This window comes from Bos taurus, chromosome 16, assembly GCF_002263795.3.
Source record: "Bos taurus isolate L1 Dominette 01449 registration number 42190680 breed Hereford chromosome 16, ARS-UCD2.0, whole genome shotgun sequence".
In the NCBI taxonomy this organism is placed as follows: domain Eukaryota; kingdom Metazoa; phylum Chordata; class Mammalia; order Artiodactyla; family Bovidae; genus Bos; species Bos taurus.
The window spans coordinates 79,889,007-79,912,965 of NC_037343.1; the positions used below are offsets into that span (position 1 = coordinate 79,889,007).

The 23,959-nt window shown below is 50.5% G+C and overlaps 1 protein-coding gene across 4 annotated transcripts; it reads left to right on the forward strand.

Annotated features, from left to right (window-relative positions):
• Positions 1-3: 3 nt before the first annotated feature.
• KLHL12 (kelch like family member 12) lies at positions 4-23,281 on the forward strand. Of its 4 annotated transcripts, NM_001435049.1 has the most exons (12): positions 4-118; positions 1,860-2,093; positions 5,496-5,649; positions 6,688-6,905; positions 11,096-11,245; positions 12,158-12,272; positions 18,766-18,872; positions 19,643-19,838; positions 20,260-20,418; positions 20,726-20,824; positions 21,454-21,640; positions 21,975-23,281. In NM_001435049.1, exons 2-12 carry the CDS (start codon positions 1,899-1,901, stop codon positions 22,099-22,101), a joined length of 1,707 nt encoding a protein of 568 aa, NP_001421978.1. In that variant the 5' UTR covers positions 4-118; positions 1,860-1,898; the 3' UTR covers positions 22,102-23,281. The 4 variants fall into 4 exon arrangements, with proteins under 4 accessions (NP_001421978.1, NP_001421980.1, NP_001421979.1 ...); NM_001435051.1 differs by lacking the exons at positions 18,766-18,872; positions 19,643-19,838; positions 20,260-20,418; ... (1 more) ...; positions 21,454-21,640; positions 21,975-23,281 and adding an exon at positions 12,699-13,037; NM_001435050.1 differs by lacking the exons at positions 18,766-18,872; positions 19,643-19,838; positions 20,260-20,418; ... (1 more) ...; positions 21,454-21,640; positions 21,975-23,281 and adding an exon at positions 12,754-13,037.
• Positions 23,282-23,959: the final 678 nt, after the last annotated feature.

Consider the following 23,959-nt stretch of genomic DNA (forward strand, 5'->3'; position numbering starts at 1 on the left):
GTCATCACGGCGCGCGGCCGCGGGCGCGGCGCCGGAGCCTCCGGGTCCGGGCGGCGGCGCTTGGGCACCTCCCCGGCCGTCCGCTCGCCCCGCGCCCGCTCGGCGGGCCGGAGCACAGGTGAGTGGCCCGGGGGCGGCATCCGGCGCCCTCACCCGCCGTCGTCCCCTCAGGGCGGGCGGGGGCCTCCAGGCGTCGAGCGCCGCGACCTCCTTCTGCAGGCTGTCGGGGAGCGGGGCGCCGCTGCTGTTGTCGCCCGCCGGGAGGCGGCCCCTCCAGCGGGGAGCTCGAGGGGGCCCCGGACCAGGTGCCCTGGGGCGGAGCGCGGCCGGGGACCCCGGGAGGGGGCAGCCGCACGCTGGGGCCGTGTCTGTCTGACAGACAGAGCCGGCTCCGACCCGCCGCCCCAAGGTCCTCACCGTATAGCGGCGTCCGTGCGGGCCTTTCTCAGTCTCCAGAGTTGAAACGAAGTTGACGGAAGGAAAGTCTTTCTGGAGATCATCTTATGCCTGCATGAGCCACCTCTTTTTCTGTAAAATGGATCCTGTAGAGTGATTGGAGCGCTTAAAGAATAGTATGCTACCTATAAACAGGAGTAGATGAGAATTTAGGGTCTCGTTTTCCCTTTTCGTATAAAACTATGGTTGTGAGTTGTGGATTTTTGAAAAGCATAGTTTGATTTAGTTTTCTTGGATCCTTACAGATTCCACATACGACAGACTCTTAGTAACCTTCCAATTTCATTTCCCAGAAATTGTCCTTGAAGCAAATAAACAAAAATAAAATAATAATAACTGAAGCTTGTCAAAAATCAAGAAATTACTTCTATTAATTTTTTAACGTGTAGCCTGTTGTTGAGTTCATTTAATTTATGCGTACAAGTGAACTTTACAAGTGACTGGCTGTGGCCATAAAATTAGTAGTAGAGTTTTGATAGGTTTTCTATCCCAGTAATTCTCTCGTAGTATAGAAGAATTACTACAAATATTAATTTGTTAATATTGATGAATGAATATTACTCTTAATAATTAGAGTAGGGAGACCTTTCTGTAGAACGTCAGTAGCTTAAGCTTGCATGGTCTCCATTATTCAGTGTAGGTGTTGGATCCTCTGGAGAGGGATAATGGCATCCCACTCCAGTATTCTTGCCTAGAGAATCCCCATGGACAGAGGATCATGGTGGACTACAGTCCATAAGGTCACAAAGTGTCAGACATGACTGGAGTGACTTAGCATGCAGGCATGCATTGGGTCCTCGTTTGAAGTTTCATTTTAAGAAGAAACCCAAATGTAGTTGGAAGTCATCATAAATAATTGGGTGTTTCTTTAGAAAAAGTTTATTGTCACTGATACTGGCCTTTTGCTCTACGTTGAAGGCACAGTTCCTTTCTTGCATTCTGTTAATGAACATTTATTATACACTTGCTAGGAGAGAAAATACATATATAAAACTGGGTCCCCACCCTCTATAAACATTCAGCTACTTAATTTCCTTTAGGTATTAAAAATAGTGACATCACGCCTTTAAGAAATTGTATCTTCTGATTTTTACCATGAGAGAGAGCAGCCTTGTGAAGATAGGTGAGAAAGGAATAGTTTCTTTCTACTTACAGCAGAGTGTTGACAATCCTGTCAGGTGCTTTGGGCACTCCATGACAAGGGGAATTCAGAGGGAGGAGAGATGAGATTTGCTCAGGGGGATTAATGTCTGGCTTGTGTTGGTAATGCCAGGAAGGGAGTGTGCTCTGCTTGTGGATGTTTGAGTCTGATGGCGCCGCCTTCATTTGTAAAGCTAACTGAATATGTTTAGTGTCCCCAGGCTTTCATATATGCTCATTGGTTTTGTTTCTTGTACTTACAGAATCCAAGGATCCCTTTCATTCTCTCTCCATATTGCTTGATGAGAGGCATTATGGCTCCCAAAGACATAATGACAAATACTCATGCTAAATCCATCCTCAACTCCATGAACTCCCTCAGGAAGAGCAACACCCTCTGTGATGTGACGCTGAGAGTGGAGCAGAAGGACTTCCCCGCCCACCGGATCGTGCTGGCTGCCTGCAGTGATTACTTCTGCGCCATGTTCACCAGTGAGGTACGTGGCGAACCATCTCCTCACAAGTGGAGCCCACACACGTCACCTTGTAGGCATCTCATTTCACTGATGAGACAGTGGGAGTTCTATATAATTGTGAATCTCTGTAGTCTGGTGTTCAGCGGCAGACTGTGGATACCATCTGCCATTTGCACGTTAGTTTTCTCATTTCAGAATGAGGAATAGCAGTAGGACACATTCTCGTGGTTATTGTGACAATTACCTGAGAAACTTACACGTGACATGCTTAGAGCAACGTCCAACGTGTAGCAAACACAGGTGTCAGCTACTGGGTTTTCCTTACCAGTGTTTTATTCGTTTTCCTATTTTCTTTCTTCTAAAGTTTAACATTTTAAAGAGTACAGGGGAAGAGGGAGGAGGGAAGCAAAGAGGAAGAGCAGTCTTCTTCCTTCTCCCAGGGGAGCGTTCGTGCAGCCACAGGTGGGTGGCAGAGGACTGGTGCCTGGCTGTGTGGGCACACGAAACATCACCAGAAAGATGCCAACTTGGGAGCACAAGCCCTTAACCAGGGAATTAGGGACAGGCTGGCCTGGCAAGAAAAAAGGTGGTGCTCGCACAGTGTTAGGAAACAGGCTGCCGCAGTGGTTGCCTGGCAAGACACCCAGCGTGTGGAGGAGCTGCTGAGCCACGAGGGACGCGGAGAGCTAGCAGAGGACAGCGCTCTCAGCTTCCAGGACTGCAAGTCTGATTTTTTATTTTAAATAAATTGTCTCGATTATGTCATCTATCAGTACTTGTACATAAGCCTGACATACCTCGTCATGGTGATCATGTCGTGATGACAACAGTCGCCGGCTGGGGCCAGATGCTGTGTTAGACGATTGCCTGTCCCACTCACCCCAGGGGCGGCTGCTACCATCTCACTCTACATGTGAGGAAGTAAGGTCTCAGGTACGAAATGCCTTACAGCTTGTGAGTGGTAGAGAGGATTTAATCCTAAGTTAACTTGGTTTGCCATTCCCTTCTCCAGAAACTTAACTTGATTCTAACTTTGATGTTTGCATCATAAAGCCAGAGCCGTATGTGATGCTGAGCCGGTGCTCAGCCCGTGGCTGGCAGGGAGAATGTGGAAGCCTGACATTTGCCCCAGTGGACCCTGTGTGAGGTGCCCTTGCAGATGCGGTCCTGTACTGCCCCCCACAGTGTCTGCCGGTGAGCACCAGAGCGCTGGTGTTCAACTGGGCCAGGACAGTGTCACCCGGCTGCCAGCAGGAAACACGGAGGACTCGTCACACGGTGTGCGTCCTGGCTTCACTCTTTCTCTGCACATCTGAAAAAGAACTCCCTTTTCATTTTTTTCTCACCAGGATTTTGTAGTCTTCCTTTAAAAACTGACATCAGGCAAGAGAATGGTGAATGGTTCGCGTCTTTCTCAACTGAAGTGTAATTGACCTGCAGTACTGCGTTTGAGGTCACAGCGTGGTAATCCGATACAACATAAGATGATCACAAGTCTAGTTACCGTCTGTCCCTCTTCAGAGTTATTTCAGTATTACCGACTGACTCCCCACCCTGTGCGTTTCATCCCTGGGACTCATTTATTGTGGAATTGGAATTTCGTTCCTCTTAATTTCACTTTGTCCCTCGTCTGTCTCACTCTGTCTGACTTACCTAACTTAGTATTAAGTGTGGTAACCTCTAGGTCCTTCCATGTTGCTGCAGATGGCATTATTTTTATGACTCTTTATGACTGAGTAATGTTCCCCTTGTGTGTGTGTGTCCCCCACACATATACCGCGTCTTCTTCACTCACCCGCTGATGGGCGTTTAGGCTGCTTCCTGTCTTGGCTATTCTAAGCAGTGCTGCTGTGAACACTGGAGTGCATGTGTGTTTTCAAATTAAAGGTTTCGTCTTTTCTGGAAATATGCTCAGGAGCAGTGTTTCTGAATCATGTGGGACTCTTATTTCTAGTCTTTTAAGAATCTCCAGACTGGTCTCTATACCCTTGAATTTGTTTTTAACACTAAATGATTTAAACAGAAGGGTCTAGAGACCTGGATTTTAGGTTCGGTCCTCTTAGAAATTCTGTGTGAACCCTAATGACCATCTAACCTCACTAGGTTGTCTGTAGAACAGAATGATTAAACTTGGTGGTGTCTTCATTCTCTTCCAGCTCTAAATTTCTCCATAAATGCGGTGCCACTGAAATAGCACAGGGTGAGGCAGGAGGCCTGGCTTCAATCTGTCGCTTGTTATTAATAGTGAAGACCTAGGTTAAGTCGTGCTGTTTCTCTGAAGCTCAGACCCTTTGTGTGTTAAATGGCCGTGACATCAGACCTAATAGCCTTACCAGGCTGCTGTGACCATCAGACGAAATAATAAGTGAGAGGCACTCTGCAAAATTGTAAAGCGAGTATTAATGTGAACTACTGCAGTTGCTGTAAGTTCTTAGATAGTAAACTCATTTACATATTTAAACTATTTGGCTAATGGGAATATAGGTTACTGACTAAGAAACTCCTAACATGAATGTACTTATATATTTCTGTTCGTAAATACTTACAGTTAGTAAAATGTTTTTCCAAAATAATGTATTGGTGACATTTTTTGGTTTGGGGGATTTATCTTATTCTTGGCTTTGTTAGAGAATGCTTTTTGATTATTACTCTGGACTGAGAAGGAATCAGAGTTGATAAAGATGTTTAGTTTATAATGGACGTGCACTGGAGTTTTGTAAGTAGTTGAAATTTCTAAACTAAGATCTAGTAAAACTTGCATAAGGTAACCAGTTTTCAGATAGTTACTGTCCTGTAAAGCTGAAGATTTCCACCGTAGACAAACCATTTTCTATGCTTATTTGGCCTCAACTATACTCATAGCCCCAAGGATATAGTCTAGATTGAATGTACTGCCAGTAATTCAGTAATCCCCAGAGAGAATCAACCCAGTATTGGAGGAAGTATCAAACAATCCAGCTGTCTTCTGTGCTACAGTGGAACGCCCTCAAGGTGGCCAGCGTGCAGTCTCAGGACAGGTGGGCGGTGCTGGCTCATTCTGGAGGGTCTGCAGCCGGAACCAGCGAAGTTCACGTTTCATCTGAAAAGCCCGTGGACGCCAGTGGCTCATGGGACTTTTGGTTGTGTTCCATGTCTGCGTTTGTTTTAATACGAGGGCAGCATGTTAAATTATTCACAAGTAAAAGTGATGTTCTCAGAAGGTGTCACCTCTGTGTGCTCTTGGCTTGCACATAGCTCCCCCATTTGAAAGGCTGCAAATATATGCTGTATTTCCTTTGCACAAATCAAAATAGACGGCCTTTTTTTGTTAAAGACGTGTATGCAGTTAATATTGTTAGATCCTTTCACGTGCTCGGATGCGAGCCTCTGCCTTAACCTCGTGTAATTGCAACCGCCATGATCGCATGCCCTTTTCACTTTCAGCTCTCAGAGAAGGGGAAACCGTACGTAGATATTCAGGGTTTAACCGCCTCGACCATGGAAATCCTGCTGGACTTTGTGTACACGGAGACCGTGCACGTGACTGTGGAGAATGTCCAGGAGCTGCTGCCCGCAGCCTGCCTGCTCCAGCTGAAAGGTACGGCTGTGGAGGCGTGTGCCCACAGCGGCCCGCGGCGTTCCAGGTCGTGGGAGTGGGGGCACCATGGGCCTCGGGGCTAATGCCCATGGCTGAGAAGCTGAGGTTTTGTCGCAGTGTAGAGGAGCCTCCAGGTGTTCGTCTCTGGCTCTTTAGTAAAGAGAGCACGTGCTTTCTGTTTGTAAAAACATGCAGGAGGGGCTAGTAGAGGCCTTTCCTTCCGTCTTTGTGCACAGCCGTCCTGTGGGGGGCATGAGACACAGTTACAAGTCATGGCCTCCATGGAGGGGTGCTACAGCAGGTGCCCAGGTGGGTGAGGTGGCTGGGGGACCACTCACAGGGGCCCTTTAACCTTCTGAACCATAAAAATGATCTATTAAACGTTGAAGTTGACCCACAGAAGTGAAAGTGGAAGGTTTTCACAGCACTGGCGATGGTGCCCCTTCAGGTGCCGACTTGCGCTGACCTCCGGATCTGCTTCTGTTAGCTTCAGCCTTTAGAACACGACCGAAGGAGTGCGAGGCCTTTGCATTAGTGCCCAGCTCTGAATGAATGCTACACTCGGAGCTTTTCAGTTAGAGAAATGGGAGAGTGTTACCAGCCCCTCCTGTCTGTCCTTCTTTGGCGTCTTTCAGTAAGTCCTTGTGTGGAGGAGGGATTAGGTGCATTGTGCTCAGTGACAGTTGGTTCTGTAGCATGGCGCCCAGGAGTTTTACAGGCGTGTCTGTAACTGTGGCGGTGTCTATTGGCGCCCAGGAGTTTTACAGGCGTGTCTGTAACTGTGGCGGTGTCCATAAACACAGTTCCTTCTGCTGCACTTGCTTTAAGGCTGCAGCACACATTTATAAAGGCCTTGCTGAAGGCTGCAGAGCACGTAAGACAGAAACAGGATTTGCATTCCCAAAGAATGACATTTCTAAACTGATTCTTAGGCATTGAGCCAGGGTCCCTCTGATCCCACTCGGAGAGGTTGTGACCCAGGGACTGAGGCCTGTCCCCCGCCAAGTGTCCTCAGGACCCCTGTCTGTGTCTGTCTAGGCGTGAAGCAAGCCTGCTGTGAGTTCTTGGAAAGCCAGCTGGACCCTTCCAACTGCCTGGGCATCCGGGACTTTGCTGAGACTCACAACTGTGTTGACCTGATGCAAGCAGCTGAGGTTTTTAGCCAGAAGCATTTTCCTGAAGTGGTGCAGCATGAAGAGTTCATTCTTCTCAGCCAAGGAGAGGTGGAAAAGCTCATCAAGTGCGATGAGATTCAGGTACCTACCTGCTTGGCATCCGCTCTCTTCAGGACTGGGCCAAAGACCAAAAGGCAAGATGGAGCTACTATGCTTCTATAGCAGGGCTTTTGGTCAGGTGTCCACATTAGTGCTAAGGTTTGAGCACGTGTCCCTGAAGTTATATGCCAAATGTATTTGCATGTTTATGGGAGGGAGTTCACTTCTTCCTCAATGAAATCTGTGGTCCCAGTGGTTAAGAGTCACTATTAAACAGTATGGAATAAGCAGAAATGGGAAGTTAGGTAGATTTTTTTAGGATACGTCTCTTGTTACCCGTTCAACTTGTTTTGAAACATGCACTGAGAATGTCTCCCGTGCAGCACTCATGCCCTGGGTGCTGGGGAGCTGAGAGAGAGCAAGGCACAGTCTTGTTTTCAGGGGATTCATAGTGTTGTAGTGGAGACAAACGAAAAGACGCAAGTGCTGACAGAGTGTCGGGAGAATCACGAGCCTGTTCAGAGTAAGGAAGAAGAAAGAAGAGGAAGCTTCTGGGTCTAGATGAGATGGTAGAGGAGGTGGATCAGGAGGACCGAACAGAAGGCTGGAGACCGCAAGCAGGACGCAGTGGTCGGCACCTCTGGGCGTGGCGGGCTCTGCTGGCCGAGTTGGGCGGCGGTGGCGTCCCTCCAGCCTGCGCCCCGTGTCCAGGGACGCCACCCCGCAGCGGGGAGCTTGGGGGCTGGTGTAGGTGTGTACCTAGACGGGACCCCGAGTGTGTGCAGCAGGGCCATCGTGTTGCTGAGGCCGGCAGCCACCTTGGCGGCCCAGCTCTTCCGTTAGCTTCTGGAAGCACCCAGCAGAGCCTCGTTCTCGGGGAGGAGTCCTTCTGGGGGCTTTGCTTCCCCCGCTGAGGAGACGGCGATCCTCAGGGAGGATCCTCTAGGGAAGCTGAGACTTCCTCTCTCTCTCTCTCACTGTCCTCAGATAACAATGAAAAATGACTGTAGATGACTGGATCCCAGAAGTTCATGGCACCTCAGTATAAACAAGAGGTATTAATATATTGGAAGGAAAGTTTGATCCTCTAAATGCTAGAAAAGGAATTTGTTACTTAAAGAAAGTCTGTAATATATTTAGTACGCATATTCAGTAAGCTGATTTACTTTGTTAAAACTAGGATTTTCATGTAACAGCAAGTCTTCAGTATATCTCCTGTCAGCGTTCACCCAGCTTTGTCTTGGCGCCTCTGCCAGGTGACTTTTCTGAGGGAGCTTGACTGGGGCACGTCCACACCCTTGTTTCTGACCCGGTTCACGTGTGCTTCACGTCTGCCTAGGACGCTGCTCCTGCAAGGGCTTTGGGGCCGAGTGTCTGTGACCTGTTCTCGCCTGTGCTCACCTGTGGGGCTCGGGGGAGCTGGGTCCTCGCACGGGACGCCAGACTGATGGTAGAAGGGGCCCCGCAGACGTAAGCTTCACTGCGAACAATCACAAAGTAACCAACTCCTGGCTCATTTATCAAGTATTTATTGAGTTCTTCCTGTGTGCCCAGAGCAGTTCTGGGCTGGGGATCCGGTTATGGACAAGATGGACCAAAAGCCTTGTACCCTGGGGTTTCCATTCTCACGGTACCATTCTTGGCATTTTAAAGTGTTATTAATTCTCAGAACCATCTCCAGTTTCCGAGATGAGTCATCACCCACACATGGCTCAAGGGGCAGGACTCGGCCGCCCTCGCCTCCCGACCGTTCTGGCGACCACGGGGCAGGGAGCTGGCTGCCCCTAGTTTGTTTCTGCGTGACCGGATCAGGGAGCCTTCGTTCGAGAGCAGTGGAGACTGTGAATAAAGCTGGCTGGAGCGGGGAGGGCAGGGAGCTAGCCTCTTCAGAAGCCAGGACTAACTCTTCTGTACCATCTTCCTCAAGTATCTGGCAAGAATGGCCTTTGCTTTTTTCAGCAAATGACATTTTTTTCTCTTTCATGTGCCAGCCAGAAGCACAGGCCAGATGTCTGACCGTGTTGCTAACTAACGCCGCCTCTGCGCCACGTAAAACAATAGCACCTGAGGCAGCGGGGCGGGTGTCACGTGCGTAAAGCAGCACGGGCTTCAGAGTCGCTCTGGAGTGGCTGTGGGGCAAGTGTTCCTAACCACTCATCTTCAGATTCCTCTCCCATAAAATGCCGAAAATAGTTGTACTCAGTACGTAGGGCTGTTCTAATGTCATAAAAGAATTCTCTGTGAAAACTTATTGCAGAGAAATTTTCTCTGTAGTGAAGCATTAATGTTGGGGGTTCTCTCGGTTTAGCTGTTTCTCTGCAATGCTTGTTTACTCCGTCTTTACTAAGGTCAAGGATCTCTGCTTATGACGGAAAAACCCCATTTTCAATGGATGTATTTCATTGAAACCTAGAACGTGTCAGAGTCCAGCACTCAGCTGTTCAGAACTCTGAGCCCGTCATCCTTGCCAAAGCCGAAGTTCATTTAAAAAATCACAGCCACTCTTCTGCACCCTCCCCTGCGCCTGGTCCCTCGGCAGCCTGGGCTCGCCTGAGCCCCTGTACGCTCAGTGTGCGAAGCCTGTCAGCTCTGCCATTGTCTCCGCCTCGCCGCCTTCTGCCTGTTGGGCCCAGGGTAGCCCCGTCTGGGCTCCCAGCACGCAGCCCTTCTAAACCATCCTCCGTGGTCATCAGAGTAACTTTACGAAACATCAGTGTGGTCCCGTCACTTACCTGCTAGACGCCTTTTCACGGTTTGGAGAAAAATCCAGTCTTCTGGGTCAGGGTTTGCTTCTCCAGCTTGACCTTTTCCGTCGCCTCCCTCGCTCATCCCGCCACACCAGGCTCTGTCGTTTCCCAGGCTGTCCAGTAGAACGTTCTGTGAAAATGGGAAGGCCCTGTGTCCGTGCTGGCCAGTTCACTGACCCCAAGCACTGGCGGCCTTGAGCACTTGTAAAGTGCGGCTCGTGGGACTGAGAAGCTGAGTTTGTTTTCCCTAGCTGCACCGCGAGGCTTGCAGGATCCCAGTTCCCAGACCAGGGATCGAACCAGCTCCCGGCAGCTGAAGCGCCGTCCCAACCACTGGACCGCCAGGGGATTCCTGAAGCGGGATGTTTCGTTTTAGCTCCGCGTGAATTGATGTAGACGCCAGAGCACGCGGGGCTCGTGCCTGCTGTTTTGGACAGTGTGGTTGTAGGGCTTCTGCAGGCGCTTCCTATCTGCCAAGGCTAACTGCTGCCCCTCCGCCAGGTGGAAACCTACGGCTCCTACAGGAAGGCCTTCCCTGTCCCGCCAGTCTGCGTAAAGAAATCTCAAGTTCAAGTCAGTCTGTCTCCAGCCCCTGGACTTTTCCCGTTTGATACATAATAACAAAGTGGGATTGTTTGTTTTTCTGACTTAAGTTATCTCCCCACTTTAAGAGGAAGGTTCGTGTCTGATTTGTCCCTCCAGAACAGTTCCTGGCACTTAGTAGGTGTTAGGTAAATCCATCAAATGAATGAACGTTCGGAAGCATTTTCTGTCCTTTCAGTTCTTGGGAGAAGTCCCCAGAACAGCTCCTCTCTCTGGGCGCTGTCACACTCTGAGAGGACCTCAGGACAGGCAGACTCCGGGGCCTGGTCCTCGGGTGTCGGTCTTGTGAGTCCCGGTGCTCACTGTACCGAGTGCTCGTCCAGGGACAAGGTTTCATATCCCGCCTGTCACATGTAGCTCAGACCTCAGTCCCCCAAAAGATTAATTCTATGTATCGTCTCAGATCGCACGGCACTGTGCAGCGTGGTCGCTCAGGTGCTCATTGATGATGCTTTGCAGACTCCACGTTCCTTGCGTTGTTTGAAGGGAAGTTCCTGCTCGCAGGCCTGGCTGAGGAGTTGGGGAGCAAGGCTGGACGTCCTTAAACAGCACTGTGAATAAATGTGTCCTGAGAGCCAGCTTTGAATAGAGCAGCAGCTTCCCCTTTTGCCTACTAAAGTTTCAGAAATGACCGGAAAAAATTTAGGAATGGAGAAAATTCTGAATTAAAAGCTGATTTGTGACTGATGGTCTATTAAGTACCCTCTCTCTTAGATGTTTTTCACCCAATCTGACTATAACTCTTCTCATGATCTTAGCAAGTTGTGTCTGAAACGATTGTTTCCCCAAGAGCCTGGCTCTTTCTGGGAGATGGGAGTGACTGGGGGGAGGGGAACGGAAGATGGCTCCAGAGCTCCCCCACAACGTGTCCCGCGCCTGCAGGTGGATTCTGAAGAGCCGGTCTTCGAGGCTGTGATCAGCTGGGTGAAGCACGCCAAGAAGGAGCGGGAGGGGTCCTTGCCGGACCTGCTGCAGTATGTCCGGATGCCCCTGCTGACCCCCCGCTACATCACAGACGTCATAGACACTGAGGTGAGTCGCCAGGACGGGCGTCTCTGCAGCTTCACGTCCTGCACCCAGAACTGGTTCCCCTAGAGGCAAAGCACCCCCGGAGCCTGTCCCGGTCTGCCCGGGACGTGCACAGTGCAGGGTCTGCAGGCGGTCACCGGGCAAGTCGGGCTCCCAGCAGAAACGAGAATCTGTGGCTTCATTTAATTTTGCTCTTTGTTGTCCTTTTGTTTTGCAAGCCCCTCATTATTTTGCATAGCAGTACTGGATGATAAGTTTTGTCCCTTTCTCCATTTAAAAAATTATTCCAAAAAAAATTTGTTCCATGAGAGGGGACATAGGTAAACCTATGACTGATTCATGTAAAGCAGTTATCTTTCAATTAAAAATAAATTTTAAAAAATGCAAGGCAAAAAAGAGCAAAAAAAAAAAAATTTGTTTCAAATTGCTTTGGAAAAGACACTTCCCTTGTCAAGTCTCTCTATTTTTGACTCTGGAAAGGTCAGCTTGAAAGCAGTGTGATGTTTCACATCAGCTTGGCTCCTGTCGTGTTTGTTTACAAGCATTTCTTCAGCCTCAGTTCCCTGTGGGGCGTTTCCTGACTTTCTCCAGGAGCCACCGGGACCACCCTGGAGACCACCAATCTGTAAAGCGTGGGTGAGGCTGGCCCAGCCCGTCTCTGAAAGTTCATCACAGACACGCCTCTCCAGTCGTTGGCATCAGGGGGCTTGCCAGCTGCTTAGTGTCATCTCTCAAACTCGGTCTCGTTTGTGTAACTTCTTCCTATGGTCCATTCACGTACCCTCACCTACCTTTGAACCATGTGACGTCTATTCAAAACAAACCTTTTTAAACTCATTTCCGGAAGCCCACGGCCTCAGCCCTGCCGGCAGCCCTGCTGAGGCCCCCGCGCTCACTCTCCTCCCGCTGTTGCAGCCTTTCATCCGCTGCAGCTTGCAGTGCAGGGACCTCGTTGACGAAGCCAAGAAGTTTCACCTGAGACCTGAGCTGCGCACTCAGATGCAGGGGCCCCGGACGCGGGCGCGGCTGGGTAAGCTGGCGTCTCGTGTTCGTTGTGCCATCTGGAGCAAGGCCCTCTGCCACCCTGACCTTGAGTTCCTAGAAACCAAGGGCATCGTCCCTTCTAGTTCATGTGGCTGTTGGGAGGGTAAGAGGAGATACGGGGGGAAAGCACTTTACAAATGTCAAGTGTTAGGCGGTGTAAGTCCCAGCTGTATTTCAGCGTATTGGGGGCCTGTGGGTTAGAGCTCTCTCAGATGCTGTGCAGTCAGTGAACCATCTGCGGCCCTACGCCTCCCTCCTCTGGGTGGAGAGGAGGCGAGGAGGAAGCCTTGTGGGTGAGGCAGGGGTCCGGGAGGTCGGAGGCGGTGCTGTGCAGCGGGCGAGGGCCCGGAGCCGAGCCAGACGGCGGTGCTCACCCGCGATTACCACTCACCAGGGGTGTGAACTTTGGCAGGAAACTTAACCCCTCTGGGTCCATCGCCGCATCTGTGAAACAAGGGTCCTCACAGCTCCAGCCTTGCAGGTTGCTGTGAAAGGGAGTGCGTGCCGCCTCCGGAGGCTGTCACCTCAGTGGACAGGCCTGGGCTCGGGTCCCGGCAGCCGCTGGCTGGCCTCCACTGGCCTGAGCTGACGCCTCGGCCTCTGAAACGAGGAGGCCAGATGAGACCGTGCGTGGAAGATGCCTGGTGCTCCACCTGGTGCGCGGTCTGTGCTCACGTGTGCCCTCGATTCCCGCTCGCTGTCCCAGGAGCCTAAGCGTTTGGCAGCTTATAAATTACTCTGTATACATGAGGTGGTGTTTTGTTGTTATTATTTCCTGTTTTTACTCTTATCTGACTGTGGCCTCATTCGTGCTGGGTGTTAATTGATAATTAAGCCTTTCATTCATAGATATAAGTAGAGTGATTTATCTCATTCTAATGGCAGAATTAATAGGTCTATAGAAATTTTAGAAACAAAGAGAAGCAAAAAAGTAAACGAGTCATCTGTGATTCCACCACGCAGAGATGCTGCTTTTTGTTGTTTTGTTTTTAAAGGGATGCCGTTCTGTTGATCCCTGGGAGATGACAAAATGTGGCTTGTGTCTCATGTTGTATACAGAGATTTATAATCAGCATGAGATACATGGAAAAAATATAAAAAGAAAATTTTTGAAAAAGATTGAAGGACTGAGTGAAAAATCATGAGAATATTAGAAGAAATTATAGGAAAATATCTGTATTCTGGGTGGCCTTTTTTTCTATTTTGATAAATACACACAACGTAAAATTCACCGTCTTTCCATCTTGGATACATTTCAGTGTTAAATACCGTCATACAGCTCCCACGTCCAGAACTGTTTTCATCTTGCAGAACTAACGCTCTGTATCCATGAGACAGCAGCCTCCCTTCCCTCTGTCCCCTTTTAACTAAAATAGGAAAACTTAGAGCCCTTCATGGTTACTTGACTGCATCAGGTTTGTTTTTTTTGTTTTTTTTAATTGATGGCAAAAGGCAAAGACATGGACTGGTGGACTGGGAGAAAATACACTCGATACATACGACAAAAGGTTAGTATTTCTACTATAAAAAGAACCCTGCGTGGCAACAAGAAAAAGAGCAGTGGCCTCGTAGAACGGGGGAGCAGTGACCTCGTAGAACGGGGGAGCAGTGACCTCGTAGAACGGGGCACAGGAGCAAACAGGCAGCGCCCAGAGCACCCTGTGAGAGGGAATGCTGGGCGCCCGAAAGGTGCTTCACCCGGAGGTCTGGACGAGGTGCACACCCTGTGTCCCACCTCGGGAGTGTCCTATGAAGCAGTGTACAGTATAGACGTAAGCATGTAAGAGTCCAGACACAGACATAAGAATGTTTACCGCAAATTGCTGATATGGAGAAAGAAATTGAGTACAGCCTGCACGCCAAGTAAAGGGGAGTGGCTGGTTGAATTACAGCATGGCTGTACCGTGTGACGTCAGGAAACTTAAAAGGCGCTGAGTCAGATTCACGGACTTAATTGTGTACACTGAGTAAGGGGAGAGGAAGCAGCAAGACTTCCGGGTGTGTGTGTTTACCTGAGCACAGAAAAGGGTGTGTATACAGGATAAGCACTAACCTCTTAATAAAGTGAGATCGCAGGGGGATATTAACTACTAAGGCTTTGTTTCCATACCTCTGTGTTATTACCATACGCTTGTGGTTACACAGAAAATAACAAGTATTCTCTAAATACCAGCTGAGCCAGTGAGGTGGTGCCAGGAACCTGGCGCTCGGAGACAGGACATTCTCCTTGCTTTGGTTCCTGCTCCCAGCTCCGTCACTTACTCTAGTAACTCACTGTCTGAACCCGGACAAGTCCTTCAGCGCTTCTGGATTACCACCAGCTGCACGTCAGAGGAGTTAAGTCAGTCACTAGAGTTCTTTCCAATACAGAAGATATGTTTCCTTTTTGTAGAGCCAAAAGTGCCCCAGCCAGTTCATAATTGCTCATTAAGTGGCGCTACAGTGACACTCTGTGTGAACCAGCCCAGAGGTGGTTTAGAGGTCAGTTCCTGACCTTGTTTGAACAGGCAGCAGAAAACCTCTGTGGCTTAAAGAACTTGCTTGTTGTCCTGCCCTGGAGGGGTAAGAATGTGATTTTGCACGCCCGCATGGTGCTGAGGTCCTTTTTTCAGAAGTCCTAGGAAGGAAATAATGAAAATATTCCCAGCTGGGTTCTTAATTTAGCATCTCTGTGTTTCCACCTTAGCATGAACCGTGCCAGCCGTCCTGTGCTCTGCCGGCCCCTTCGGGAGGCTGCTGAGCCAGTTACCAGGATGATGGCCCTTCTGCACACAGCACAGGGCAGTGAAATGCACAGGAGTGAGCGTAGCATGCCCCATCCTACACATGGGGTTCTGTTTTCCTTACTACCCTTACCTCTTACTCTCACCAGAGGTGTAATGCAAATTGCAGCTCCTGCCTTGTCACTGGCTCCTTTCCTGTGCAGGTGGAAATGCAGGTCCTGAACGCGTCCTTGGCGTTCCTGCCGCCTGTCTGCTCTTCCCTCCAGCAACGCACCCCAGGGCATGGGCGTTCCCCAAAAACAGCGGTGACCAGGCACTGCTGGGAGGCCTCGGTGTCAGCAGTGTGCCTGCACACACAGTTCTCGTCATGTGTCTTAGACACGTTTTCCTCCTCGTAAACGTGGAAGTCCAGCTTGACAGGCCCCCATTGGTTGGCAGAGAACTAACAGGCTTCCTTCTGCTCAGCCGTTTCCCCAGTTCTCCTTCACAGTAGGCAGACTGCTGGAATAATGGTCCCAGTTCAGGGTCCAAAGACAGTGAGACCCTTGGGAATTGTTCTGAGGGAGGAAGACTTCCAGGCACAATGCAATAGAAGAAATTGAAAAGGCCAGTGTTTTTGACCAAATAAAAATCATGTACCACATTGTAATGGTCAGCTAGGAAAATAAATTCACTACAGCCACAGCAAAGGGTTAAAGTACTTTGTAAAGAACTAAAAAAAAAAAAAAAAAAAAAAGCACATAAGACAAAAACACTAGAGACTTGAGTGTATGGTTCACAGCCAGGGAGGCCTGTTAAATATAAGGGGAGAAGTTCAGCCTAACTGCTAATAAAGTCTTATTAGTGATAAATAATACAATAAATACAATTTCTTGCCTATCGAAGTATCAGAGAAAATATGCAGTGCTACAGAAAGTAGAATGGATTGGCACCTTTAAGTGTTGGTGGGAATGTAGTTTGTCTCACCTGTCTTATAGATCAAAAGATTCTTTAAGGTTCACGTTCTTCACGAGGCAGTGCTCTCATTTCCATGTTAAAGAAACAGGGAAATGTCTCATATTCATGGACGTTTATCACAGGATTCTATGTGATTATTTATAATCCAATTAGCAGCTCCTGAAATGCCTAAAATATTAAATCATAAAGGCTTTTGTTAATATCTTGAGAAAATGAAATGGAAACAGGCTGTGCTGTGATGTGTCCCACTTCTGCTGTGTAGACATTCAGAAACAGAACTGGAAGGAGACAGTCTTATGTTTTGGGGTCTTTGTGGAATTACAGATAAAGTTTTTTCATAATGCTTTTATTTTCAAGCTTTTTAACAGTGAAAATGTGCTTTATATATTACATGTTTTATAATCACAAGACGTAAAACTTTTTTATCTTTTTAACCAAAGGGCGGGTCATATGCAAGTAAGGGCGACAGTCATACCTGCTCTTGCTTTTTAAACTTTTTAAAAGGAAATCATCTTTGTGATAGAAAAAGCTACACAGGCTAAACAGACATCAGTATTGCCTAAAATTACGTTTTCAGTGTTAAAACACTGGCCTTCTTACCCTTATCAAAAGCTCTGTTGGCACTGACATGAACTCCAGCTGCAGTGGGAAGTGAATCAGTTCACTCACTTGGCAGACAGGCTTCCAGCACGGAGGCTCTTTCAGGGACGGTAATGGGCAGAGAGGCTCGGGGGCCGGTGGTCTTGGCGCCCGGGTGCTCAGAGTCCTGAGCTGCCGAGCGACCCCACGCTCACCCTGTCCTCTGTGAGCCGGGGCCAGCCGGAGCCTGCACCAAAAGCCTTCCTGCCAGTCAGCTGGTCCTCTGGGTGTGCACATCACAGCTTGACTCAGTGGAGTTTGCTTTACCGTGTGGTGGAGTTTGCTTTACTCTGTGGTGGAGTTTGCTTTGCTGTGTGAAGCATAGGAAACCCCTCAGCTGTGGGTGTTTTCGCTCAGCTGCCCCTCCGGGGTCATCATGGCCTCCCCACCCATGCGCACGTCAGAGGGAGAGAATTGCTGGGGGGAGAAGGGCATAAATGGGAGAAAGCACTGCCAAGGAAAACCCTGGCCCCCCAGTTGGAGGAGCTTAAACATAAAATCAGTGTCTTGCGAAAGGACCCTGTGTTCAAATGCTTTGTTTGCGAAAAGGAAGTGACTGCTCACCTTGGAGTAGGGCCTACCTACTTTACTTGGCAAGTACACAGAGAGGTGCCCTCTCATAAGAGGAGGTTAAAATCCGTGGCTTTTGTGTGGGTTATTAAGGAAAACAGAAAACATATATAAAAGCAGATTAATCAAAGAATTCCCCCATACCTGTCACCCAGTTTCAACAGTTACTGACCTGTAGCCTATGTATTCTGAAGCAAATCCCAGACAGGATAAAATTCCATCCATATTATATTATGCTTTTGTGTGTGTCTCTGAAAGATGAAACATACAACTGATTATTTACCTTCGTCAGATTTAAGTACACGTTCACATTTCCGCAGTTTTCCCGTAATTTACTTTTCTTTGTTTTTGAACACTTCAGCTGCTCCAGTCAGGATCCAGACAAGGCTCACATGTTGCACTGGGTTCATAGCTCTCTCTAGTCTCTATAAAATCCACAGGCTTTTCACTCCTGCTTTGGTTTTCCTTTGCAGTTTATTTGTTGAATTTCCCATGATCTAGATTTTATTGGCTACATCCCAGCAGTCTTATTTAACACGTTTTCTGTTCCCCGTGTCTCCTGTAAACTGGTGGTTAAACTAGACTTGATCAGTCTTGATAAAATTTAAGATTGAGCTTCAGTTTTGTGGCACAGGCTCTCCACAGGCGATGGTGGCACGCTTCCTGCTGAGCGGTTTGTGTCGTTCCCCTGCCAGTCGTGGCAGCCGTGACTTCCCTGGGGGCTTGTCTGTGTTTCCTGTCAGTTTAAAGGTACTCCGCTTGATCTTTCCAGTCCAGGTCAGCTAAATGCTCTCCTGAATGTCCTGAAATGCCCCAGCTAACTTCTCTACAGTAGAGCAGCTACACAGGGAGTTTTCTCAAAAGAAATATTATTGGAATATTATCCAGAGAAGTCCCTAGGGGAAAGGGGAAGACACAGAAGCTATCAAAATGCCTCATTTGGTAAGATAGTAGAGAAAAAGACTCCCTTTAAAAGTCTAGCCTTATGGTCGGTTACCTGGCAGTTTTGATGAATTAACAGGATATGTGGTCATGGAGTTGGCTAATTTGGAAAAATTAAGGTCATGGAAAAGATTTTTAAATTTATTATTTGGTTCCTAAGCCACATCTCTCAAATTTTGGGAGCCAAGGTTAGGAGAACATTCTTTGCCATCACAAAGAATTCCTGTTTTGAATTGTACAGGGTGAGAGAGGCAGGGAGCTCCTCCAGCCTACCCTTAGAGCCTGTTGTGGGCTCAGCTGGAACCGTATAGATGGGTTGATGAGGCGTAGGGTGTGCTCAGGCTTCTCCCATGCACAGAGGAGCCTCACGGGCTGCAGTCACGGGGTCACGAAGAACCCGAGGCGACTGAGCACGCGCGGCGTGTTCAAGCATGCCTTCTGGGCTTTAATGGAAACTCACGTCGCAGAGATTCGGGTTCTCAGGAAGCAGCAGTTTGCTGCTGGGCAGCTCTGTGGAGGCCTCCCGTCTCGGACGGCTCCTCCTGGCCGCGCGGGGCAAGGCGCCCTAGTGCTGTCTGCACTGCCCCGTCCTTGTGGGCAGTCAGCCGGCAGCGCAGGAAAACGGCCTCTCTCCTCGCTTGTCCTCAGGAGCCAACGAAGTGCTTCTGGTGGTCGGCGGCTTTGGAAGCCAGCAGTCTCCCATCGATGTGGTGGAGAAGTACGACCCCAAGACGCAGGAGTGGAGCTTTTTGCCAGTAAGTTGTGATGGAACCAGGCCCAGGGAAAGAGCTTAAATGTCCGCAGTCCCTGACTCCGGGTGGTAACTAGCCCAGTCCTCAGAGTGGAGAGGCCTGGTCACAGCAGCGCGTCCTGACAACAGGCAGTTACAGTAGTCGGTTGTTGACTGACTCAGCTTCAGGAGTACCTTCAGCCCTGTGTGCAGTTACACTCGGCTGGCCGCCGCCATTCCCACGCCTTCCCCGGGCCGCCCGAGCGGTTCGCAGGGTGCCTGCCCCTGCCCTGTTAACCTGAGCACGGTGCTCAACTGTGCTGGACTGAGCTGGTGTCTGTGGGACCCAGGGTCTGTGTCTCCTTCGGGGTTTCTGCTTCAGTGCAGTAACTGAGAGACGTGGGGGTCTTTAGGTCATTTCTCATGACCTTCCAGGTCGTTGGGTCCTTGCTCTTAGGGAGCAGTGCACTAGTCTCTTCCTGCTTCACGGAAGGATGTTGGTCTTTAGCGCAGTGCTTATGGAGCGGGAAGGAATCGGATACTGGATAAGGGAAGGACGGTAGATCCTCTGGAAGCCTTAGAGATAGACGTACAGAAGGCACTCATCGGTAAGCGCATCAGTGAGCAAGAGGCTTTCGTCCAGTGGGCAGGCAGCAGATAAACCGCTGCTCAGAGGGCTTCACGGCCGCAGGTGAAGCAGCAAGGTGCGGAGGGAAGCCCAGGAAGACCACAAAGATGGGGCCTGAGACCTGCCTGGCTGAAGTGGCAAAGGCGCCTCTTCTCCCCCGACCCTAGAGCATCACCCGGAAGAGACGCTACGTGGCCTCGGTGTCCCTCCACGACCGGATCTACGTGATCGGCGGCTACGACGGCCGCTCCCGCCTCAGCTCCGTGGAGTGTCTGGACTACACGGCAGACGAGGATGGGGTCTGGTATTCAGTGGCGCCGATGAATGTCCGGCGCGGCCTGGCTGGAGCCACCACCCTGGGAGGTAGGCTGGTGCACAGGGCAACGTGTGCATTTCGGGGTGGCTGGGTCGGGGTTCACACCTCTCTGTGAAGTGCAGAGGCTGCTGGCGGGGTCAGTCACGCCTTTCTGCTTTCAGACACTCCCAGGCGTCTCAGTGGTGGCGTTGGGGCTGGTAACTCAGGTCCCGGCGCGCTGAGAGGCAGCTGGCACCAGTGGTAATTTTGCAAATTCCCATCTAGGGAGTGTTTCTGAAGATTCCATCTTACTCTGTTCTCACGTGTCTTAACTGTGCTGTCCTCTTTAAGAAAGACTTAATTGATTTATCCCTTAAAAAAAAAGTTGTTTTTGGCTCCAGGCATTTGGAAGAGCTGTGGGAGATTTGTAGAGGAGTCGTTAGAAACCTCTCAGTCTCTAACGGCCTGTGACTCCTTCATCCTGAGCAGATATGATCTATGTCTCTGGGGGCTTTGATGGAAGCAGGCGCCACACCAGTATGGAGCGCTATGACCCGAACATTGACCAGTGGAGCATGCTGGGCGACATGCAGACGGCCAGGGAAGGTGCCGGCCTCGTGGTGGCCAGCGGGGTCATCTACTGTCTAGGTGTGCGGGGTCTGGGCAGGGCGGGGGCGGGGCGACTGAGGGCAGCGGCCTCGGCGTGGGGTCCCTTTCACCAGAATTGGCTCATAGACTTCCTCCCCCTAAAAGCCTGGTCTGTCCCAATATAGTTTTCACTCACTGGGATTCTCCTTTCCGTGAGAGCAGAAGACGGTGCTGTCAGATTTCTCTCTGGAGCCCTTGAGGGAGAGCTGAAACTAAGAGCATCAGTGAGGCCCTTGAGAAAGGCAGGCCGGGAGTGAACATCAGGACTGACCATTCTTTCTGGAATGGTTCCCGTTCTGTCTTTCAGGAGGATATGACGGCTTGAATATCTTAAACTCAGTTGAGAAGTATGACCCCCATACAGGACACTGGGCTAATGTCACACCAATGGCCACCAAGCGCTCTGGTAAGACCAGGCAGGTCCCGGGGCAGGAGGCGGAGCTGTCAGGCGTTGCCTGGGCAGGGGGCTGCAGGCCTGTCTTACTGGCGACCTAGGAAGCGTGGGTCAGGGCCATCCTCCTCAGTGCCTGTGTCCCCTCATACAGCGGCATGAGGCACAGCCCAGACTCGCACTGGGTTAGTGTGAGAGCAAAGCCTCCTTGCCTTACCTTTTGCACCTGAGTCCCTCCCTGCATCCTAGCCTCCAGCCCAGCTCTGTGCAGTGACACGGGCTGCCTGAGGGAGTGTGCACGTGCAGGAGTCAAGGGGGTCTTCCTGAGCCCTCAGGCTGGGGTAGAGGAACAGAGAGCCCAGCCTCCGGGTACCAGATGCTCCAGACCCATCACAACCCCTCTCCTCTCTTTTCCTCTTTTTTCACTCCTTTTCTCATGACAAGGGTTGGGCTCCGAGTTAGTGAAAGCAAGATGACGGCCAGGCAAAGAGGGTTGCAGGTGGGTGGCTGTGCTGGACTAGATCCTCCAGGCTGTCTGGCCCTCGGCCACTCCGGGGCTCACCCAGCCGTCAGTCAGGGTTTTGTTTCTAGGATTCAGATCCTCAGCTCAGCAGCCTTCATCTGCTGTGCCCTTTCCTCCCCAGGTGCAGGGGTAGCCCTGCTGAATGACCATATTTATGTGGTGGGGGGATTCGATGGTACAGCCCACCTTTCATCTGTGGAAGCCTACAACATTCGCACCGACTCCTGGACAACAGTCACGAGCATGACCACCCCGCGGTGCTACGTCGGGGCCACGGTGCTTCGGGGGAGACTTTATGCAATTGCAGGGTGAGGGGTAAATCTGGCATCCAGGGCCGTGTGATCTCATGCACGTGTGTGGTGGAGACAGGGTTTGGTTCCGCAGAGAGAGGGCCCCATGGCAATCTTAATGTGGGGCCATGTGGGAGGGGCCTGGGCGGGGGCATTTGTGGGCCGAGGCTTTGTGGGGTGGGACCTTGTGGGGAGAGGGCGGGGCGGAGCCTATTGAGACAGGTCGTGGGCGAGGCCTGGGGGGCGGGGGGGGGGGGCGGGGGGGGCGGGGGCGGGGCTTTGCGGGGCGGGGCGGTGGGCGGGGCCGGTGGAGGTGCGCCTTTCTCCCTCACTGCTCGCCCTTCTCCCTCAGCTACGACGGGAACTCCCTGCTGAGCAGCATTGAGTGCTACGACCCCATCATCGACAGCTGGGAGGTCGTGACCTCCATGGGAACTCAGCGCTGCGACGCCGGCGTGTGTGTTCTCCGAGAGAAGTGACTGGGCGAAGAGACAGTTTGCAGAGAACCAAGGGTCCTTTCCAGAATGTCTGTCTCAGTGTGGGGAGGGGATTACAGGCTCAGTGCCGCCGCTCTGATTAAGATTATTTGACACGCCCTGGCGTTGGGGGTGTCCCCGAGGAGGGTGAGCCGCAGACTCGAGGGCGGAGGCCGCACCCTGCGTGGGTATGATCGGCCAGACTCCTCTCTTCCTGGCCGCGGGGGCACTTGTTCCTCACCTTTAACTTAGTGTGCGCTCCAGAGAATATACCTTTAAGTTGTGCCTCGTGTGCTGTGAAGAATTAAGGTGAATATGAACTCCAAGGTGTGGGCAGTATCCAGCCTCGATGGTTGGAAGGGTACCAACTCTCATGCTTTTCCAAGAATAAATCTCTTTCCTAGTCTACAGGTAACAGGGTCAACACAGTTCAGCTCTGGAGGAAAACGAGGAAAGAGCTCTGTCAAAACCTCGGGGGCCTCAGGAGTTGGGGAACTGGGTGTCCAGTGCAGGACGGGAGCTGGATGCGGTGGGGTGTGAGGGAACCTGCAACACGTGGAAGCCTGAGGGGGCCCTAGACACAGAGCAGCAGAGCCAGCACGTGTTAGCTGAGCAGCAGTGCAGGAAAAGTGTCCCAGACCGAAGTTCCTGTGACTTCACCATTGCCCTGCCTGCCGCCGCGCCTGTATCCCAGGAAGGCTTTCTGCTGAATCAAGGACTGCTTTCTCCGCTGTTGCCGCCCGTACTGTTTAGGTGGAGGGGAGAAGCGGGGATGGCAGCCGCCGGATGACTCCCCTCGTTCTTGTGAGGGCACACTTGTGCTAAGGAGTCGTTTTTACTGCTGTGTTTTGTACATGTTGTCTTTTCTTATTAGAACACCCCTTCCCTCCCTTTAGCCTGGATCTTGCTCATCCCAGGACGGAATAATCAATGACAACCGAAATCCATTTGCTAGTTTCAGTCCGCCTGTCCTTCTGAACTCCTTCCAAGGCTCCCCTGTGCTGTGCAGTGACCTTCCTGCTCGGAGAATTGGGAGTGTGGGGACAACATGGTCACCTAAACAAGGATGCACTTTCCCTTTGTTCTGAAATTCCTTTTTTTCCTCTTTCCCTGAGTTGTATTGACCTAAAGTTCATTTTGTTTGTATTTTTTTAAGAAAATATTAAAAAAAAAAAAAAAAAAACAATGGTCTCAAATGCCTGTGTTTGTGGCAAACCAGCACCATCTTCCAGACATTTTGGGGGACAAGGCATAGGGACCTGCTGTAGGTCTTGTCTCTTCGACCCGTTCCCTTGTGTGTTTGCCACTAACTCTGCTGTGTCTCTGTTAGACAGCTCAGAGGTCTCCGGAGACTCATCAGCACGAGGTTATCTGAATGGCATATTCATGGCCTCCCCTCACACTTGGACATGACTTGGAAACCACAGGGAACAAAGCGGAGGCAATCTTGGGGTAGTTTTTTACCCGCTTGAATTTTAGGGTTTTAGTTGCCCCAGTCCTTTTCCCATTTCCTTGGGTTTTGTGCCACGTGACACAAATAGCTATGCAGAAGGCTCGCAAAACTGCAAAAACCCTGTTATTTCCAGAGCAGAGGCAAGGGGGAGCCAAAGAGGTTCAGGAAAGAGGCCTGCCAGCCTTTCCCTAGCAGATGGATTGTGCTGCTGATTAAACCAAGTTGTGACACTTGTGACTCATTCTCTCAGGGAGGAAGAGGGGAGGCAGAAGAGTGGGGACCAAGAGCCGATGGCCCCAGGCTATCTTCACTGCTGACTTTTGAGTTTCAGACCAATTTCCCAAATAGTTCTGAGAAGACTGTCATCTAGGTAAAGCTTTCTCTGACTCCCCAGATAGAATTACTCCT

Coding starts and splice junctions, on each gene's coding strand:
- KLHL12 (NM_001435049.1), top strand. CDS start 1,899: ATGAGAGGCATTATGGCTCCCAAAGACATAATGACAAATACTCATGCT. Junction 2,094..5,495: donor GCGCCATGTTCACCAGTGAG/GTACGTGGCGAA, acceptor TTTCACTTTCAG/CTCTCAGAGAAGGGGAAACC. Junction 20,825..21,453: donor AATGGCCACCAAGCGCTCTG/GTAAGACCAGGC, acceptor TTTCCTCCCCAG/GTGCAGGGGTAGCCCTGCTG.